At 39.5% G+C, this 6,000-nt stretch overlaps 1 protein-coding gene across 2 annotated transcripts in view; it reads left to right on the plus strand.

The window, feature by feature from the left end:
* The window catches only part of pik3cg (phosphatidylinositol-4,5-bisphosphate 3-kinase, catalytic subunit gamma), a 29,199-nt gene extending 23,404 nt beyond the window's left edge, over window positions 1–5,795 (plus strand). For both annotated transcript variants that reach the window (XM_047390341.1, XM_047390340.1), the window contains exons 20-24: window positions 82–212; window positions 972–1,083; window positions 1,183–1,340; window positions 1,442–1,523; window positions 4,397–5,795. In XM_047390341.1, coding sequence (XP_047246297.1) covers window positions 82–212; window positions 972–1,083; window positions 1,183–1,340; window positions 1,442–1,523; window positions 4,397–4,596 — 683 coding nt within the window. In that variant the 3' untranslated portion in view covers window positions 4,597–5,795. The remainder of the gene's footprint in view (window positions 1–81; window positions 213–971; window positions 1,084–1,182; window positions 1,341–1,441; window positions 1,524–4,396) is intronic.
* Window positions 5,796–6,000: the final 205 nt, after the last annotated feature.

Below are 6,000 nucleotides of genomic sequence, written 5' to 3' on the forward strand. Positions count from 1 at the left end.
AAACATTTTCCTCATTCCTGTTGACCTGTAGTTGCTCATCTCCTAACACTCGGTTCTGTCTTTATTGCCTCATCCCTGTAGGAATGATTGAGATTGTCAAGGATGCCACCACTATCGCTAACATCCAGCAGAGTGTCGTTGGAAGCACTGGGGCGTTTAAGGACGAAATCCTGTATCAGTGGCTGCGGGACAAGTGTGTCAGCGAAGACAAGGTGCTCATCTCAGCTGTGCAAATAATTAGCTGCATGTTTTTACACAATACAGAATGACCAGCAGGGGCAGTGCTGAGCAAATATAACCAAATAAATATCCCCCAACCTAAATTATGATATCATACATGCTTTATATGACTCTTCAGCTGCTTAAAAGCACATTCAAATTCAAAATTCTATTCAAACATACTTTATTAATCCCAAAGGTAAATTAAATGTTGTTTTAGCTCCTGTTATGCAGGTTTCTTCAAAGAGCTGTTGTAGATGCTGATGGCTGTGGGTGTGAAGGATCTCCTGTAGCGTCCGTCTTACAGCAGATCTGTAGAAGCCTCTGACTGAAGACACTCTGTTGTTGTAGGACAGTCTCATAAAGATACATCATTATTTCTTCCACTTCATAGTTATGTAAAATATTATTCTAATCGGTCATGAAAAACACATCAAATTTTGTGGCTCTAACCTAAGAAAATGTGAAAATGTTTGCGGGTATAGAGACTTTTGCTGCACCACTGTACACACTAGTTGCATTATGTAATCAAAGTTGTTGCTTAGTTTCCTGCAGCAGGCTTGTTTATCAAATAGGAGGAAATGGCTTAGTTACTGACAGGAAGGAAGCAAGGCTTCAGGTTCATCCTGCCACAACAACACTCACACATTCAGCTGGAACACCTGCAACCTCATTGTGTGGCTGCATGTTTTTCCTTCAAAAACTAAATTAATAAAAACTTATTGTGACACAGTTTTCCTCTGTGTGTGTAGTTCCATCAGGCTGTGAAGAGGTTTCTGTATTCCTGTGGTGGATACTGCGTGGCCACCTACGTCCTTGGGATCGGAGATCGTCACAATGACAACATTATGATCACAGAATCGGGTAATGTTCTGTCTGTGTTTGCATCTTACAGCGGGACAAAAAAACCCAACATACCATCAGCTGAAAGGGCATGCAAATGAATTTCCTCTGTTTCTGCAGGGAATCTATTTCACATCGACTTTGGTCACATCCTGGGGAATTATAAAAGTTTCATGGGAATCAGCAAAGAGTGGGTTCCGTTCGTGCTCACACCGGACTTCCTGTATGTCATGGGAACATCGGGAAAGAAAAGCAGCCCACACTTCCAGAACTTCCAGGTGCAAGACTTTTTTTTTTTGTTGTTCATGTAAATGAAGTAAAATGTTTAGATTCAATCAGAAACTAAACAGATTTTCTTCATTTTTCCACTTTGTTGTAGGATGTATGCGTGAAGGCTTACCTCGCTCTTCGGCACCACACCAACCTGCTCATCATTCTTTTTTCAATGATGCTGATGACTGGTACGACTTCTGCCTTACAAAAGTATTCATACCACTTGAGGTTTTTCACATTTTATCTTGTAAAGTGCGTCGTGCACTTGTCGTGCTAAAGAAAAGCACCCCCACAACATGATGTTGCCACCACCATGTCACAGAGTGAACCAGTGTGTTCATAGTGATGTGCAGTATAGTGTTTCTTCCACACAAGGCAGTTCACAGGGAGGTCTAAAACCAGAACACATTCTTCCACATTTAATCTGTGTCTCCTACATAGTTTGTGGCAAACTGTGGCTTCTTATGGTTTTCTTTCAACAGTGGTTTTCCTCTTGCCGCTAGCTGTCCTGCCAACATATTCTGCCAACTGAGTTATCGTGGGCCTCTTGGTTACTTAATTCTCAGAGGCAGAACAGCTGCATTTAGACTGTAGTATGTAATGCTACATGTAATCATACCAATAACTTGTAGTACAGGCCTTTTGGTCCAGGATGTCCATACACACGAGGACAATGGTCACAGAAATAACTTGAATCTGACAAAGGTAATAATGAATAAAAATTCTATGCAAATGAAAAAATGAAAGTCAGACATTGGTTTTCAAACATGCTTCAACAGAATTATTTAAAAAAATAAACTCATGAAACAGGCCTGGACAAAAATGACTGTACCCTTAACTTAATATTTTGTTGCACAACCTTTTGAGGCAATCGCTGCAATCAGATGATTCCTATAACTGTCAGTGAGACTTCTGCACCTCTCAGCAGATATTCTGACCCACTCCTCATGAGCAAACAGCTCCAGTTGTCTCAGGTTTGAAGGGTGCCTTTTCCAGACGGCATGTTTCAGCTCCTTCCAAAGATGCTCAATAGGATTTAGGTCAGGGCTCATAGAAGGCCACTTCAGAATAGTCCAATGTTTTCCTCTTAGCCATTCTTGGGTGTTTTTAGCTGTGTGTTTTGGGTCATTATCCTGTTGCAAAACCCATGACCTGCGACTGAGACCAAACTTTCTGACACTAGGCAGCACATTTCTCTCTAGAATCTCTTGATAGTCTTGAGATTTCATAATACCCTTCACAGATTCAAGACACCCTGTACCAGATGCAGCAAAGCAGCCCCAGAACATAACAGAACCTCCTCCATGTTCCACAGTAGGGACAATGTTCTTCTCTTCATATGCTTCATTTTTCCGTCTGCGAACATAGACCTGATGTGCCTTGTCAAAGTGTTAAATTTTTGTCTCATCTGTCCATAGGACATTCTCCCAGAAGCTTTGTTGCTTGTCAACATGTAGTTTGGTAAATTTCAGTCTGGCTTTTTCATGATTTGTTTACAACAATGGTCTCCTTGGTCGTCTCCCATTAAGTCCACTTTGCCTCAAACAACATCGGATGTTGCGATCTGACACCGATGTTCCTTGAACTTGAAGTTCACCTTTAACGTCTGTAGAAGTTTTTCTGGGATCTTTTCTTACCGTTCATATTATCCGTCTCTTTGTTTTGTCATCAATGTTCCTCCTGCAGCCACGTCCATGGAGGTTGGCTACAGTCTCATGGGTCTTAAATTTCTGAATATGTGCAACTGTAGTCACAGGAACATGAAGCTGCTTGGAGACGGTCTTATAACCTTTACCTTTAACATGCTTGTCTATAATTTTCTTTCTAATCTCCTGAGACAACTCTTTCCTTCCCTTCCTCTGGTCCATGTTGAGTGTGGTACCATGTCACCAAACAGCACAGTGACTACCTGTAGCCCTATATATAGACCCACTGATTGATTACAAGAATGTAGAGACCTGTGATGCTGATTAATGGACACCCTGAATTAACACGTCCCTTTGGTCTCGTTATTTTCAGGAGTACCATCATTTTTGTCCAGGCCTGTTTTAAGAATTTATTTTTTTTAATAATTCTGTTGAAGCATATTTGAAAAGCAACGTCTGACTTTTATTTGTTGACTTTCATTCAATTCAATTCAATTCAAAAATACTTTATTAATCCCAAAGGGAAATTAAATGTTGTTATAGCTTATATTATGAAGGTTTCCTCAAAGAGCCGTAAAAATTCATAGAATCTTTATTCATTATTACCTTTGTCAGAATCAAGTTATTTCTGTGACCATTGTGGGTTTTTCTGTCATTAACCGAGGGGTACCAACAATGTTGTCCACGTGTGTAGACACGAAAAGGCAGTACTCCCAGCTTTTACTAAGGTGTACTATTTAGGAACGATATGCTTTCTTATTCAGCCACAGGGACTATAAAAAAAGAAAGGTGGACAGAACCAACGCTTTTTATTAGCAGTGTTCAACTGAGCTAAGGTAGCCCTACACTAAACTTAATCATTCACCTGAAATGATGTCAACATTACAGTGCTAAGGAGAAAAAAATCAGCCAAAGAGCAAATCCAGCTGACTTTAATGTTCAACTGACCCATAATGCCATGAGAGGCTGTATAGCAGCAGATATTCAAGAGCACACTGGTACTGAGTTGCGTAAAGTTGGTGTTTCTCTACTGGTTGCTTCTTGAAATTCCAGAACATGTTGATAATATTAAAATGTCAGAATATGTTTAAGTTCTTTATTTACAGCTGAATGAAAAAATACGTATTCATACTTTTTCTTTTGATCGAAACTTACCAAATTGCTGGCACTGTATTTTATTTTGGGTATCAGATTAAAGGGGGCTGAATACAAATGGCCATAATTATGCAGTGCTTAGTGTTGGTCTATCACATAAAGTCCCAATAAAACACGTTGAAGTTTGTGACTGTAACAAAATGTGAAAAAGTGGGTGTGAATACTTTTGCATATCGAAATACAAACGCACCATACATTTTTCTCTGCTGCTTTATGGTTAGTCTCAACTGGAAGTTGTATCTTTGAAAAATCAAACTCAGGTATGCCGCAGCTGACCAGCAAGGAGGACATCGAGTACATCCGTGAGGCACTGACTGTTGGCCGCAGCGAGGACGAGGCACAGCGCCACCTGCTGGACCAGATCGAGATCTGCCGGGAGAAAGGCTGGATGGTTCAGATCAACTGGTTCGTTCATCTGGTCCTTGGGATCAAACAGGGCGTGGAGAAACGGTCCACATAGGACACTGTTGGCCCTCATCATTTCCATTGCCTGGAGGCTCTGCAGCTACAATGTTTTTTTGTGTGTTTTAGAATTTTTCTATTTTTTTATTATTCGCTGAAATAAAAGGTAATTAATTTTGTTCTTAATCAAAGCAGAAAGTAAGAGTGACTGTTTTTATCGCACTTTACAGACCAAGTCGAGACATTCCCACAAATACAACATTCCTAAGCTTTTTTCTTTTTTAAACCAACTTCATTATGGCAATCAGATTAATAGTAAGTACAGCTTTCACTAGATCTGTAATTTTCATTTGCATTTTTTTAAGAAAGAATGTAATTGACACTCTCCTTTTCTCTCCAAAATGCATGTCAGCTGTATCTACCATTATGCTTTTTGGTTCTGAACTCATTCTCAGGAACATCAGTCTCAGCGGCAGACGATACCATTCCCATTCAGGTCTGAGGTTCAGGGTAGAATATTATAATAAAGCTTTGTGATGTTTTTTTTGCCTACCTGCAGGACTGCTGCTGCTGTGCAAAGCAGCTGAAAGTAAACCTAGGAAGTGCACCATATCTATTATAAGTCATCTATAGGTTGCAAATTTGTTAGTTTCCAGTTGTACAATGGGAATAGCTTGTATTGTTTACTAGTTTCAACATTTAAACTGAAGCAAGGAAAGAAACTTTATAATGATCCAAAGAAACAGCAGAATTCGACAAAAACTATTATTCTTAGATTGTTCATAGCGACTACAGTCTAAAACATAAGTAAAACTAATGCAAAGTGTCGGTAAAATATATTTTGCCGACACTGAATTCTAATTTCACAACATATGTGAATAAAGGCAAAAATCTTACACATTAATTCAGGGAAGACAAATTTGATTGTATCACAACAGCTATCCCTTAAAACACGATTTCCCTCCAAACTGTGTGTTTACTACAAACTCCTGCTAGTTAAAGGTAAATGATTTGATGTTTGAGACTTTGGCTTCTGTTTACTAATATATACAAGATTATTGGATGCTCCTGGTTAGAGAAAGAATTTCTGTTACATCACTGTTTAACTGTTTTTGCACTCTGATAACACTCCTGTTTTATTGTTATGCTACTGGTGTCATTGCTACATTTGCCTGGTCTGCAATCTGTAATCATCAGTGCTGGATCCTCCATATTTAGGATGACAAATAAAGGTTGTATTAGGATTTGATCTGAAAATGATGCATGAACTACATTGCCAAACGTATTGGGTCACCACTCCAAAACATTGAATTCAAGGGTTCCAGTTAATACTGTGGCTAGAGGTGTCTAAAGTCCAGCGGTCTGTCTGGGTAGAGATGCAGTGACATGCCTTTCTTCTGGCAATCCAGTGAACAAGTCTGGGTTAGTGGAAACAGTTTGGAGATGGCTTCCTTCCTGTTTC

This window comes from Girardinichthys multiradiatus, chromosome 17 (genome assembly GCF_021462225.1).
Source record: "Girardinichthys multiradiatus isolate DD_20200921_A chromosome 17, DD_fGirMul_XY1, whole genome shotgun sequence".
Classification (NCBI taxonomy): Eukaryota; Metazoa; Chordata; class Actinopteri; order Cyprinodontiformes; family Goodeidae; genus Girardinichthys; species Girardinichthys multiradiatus.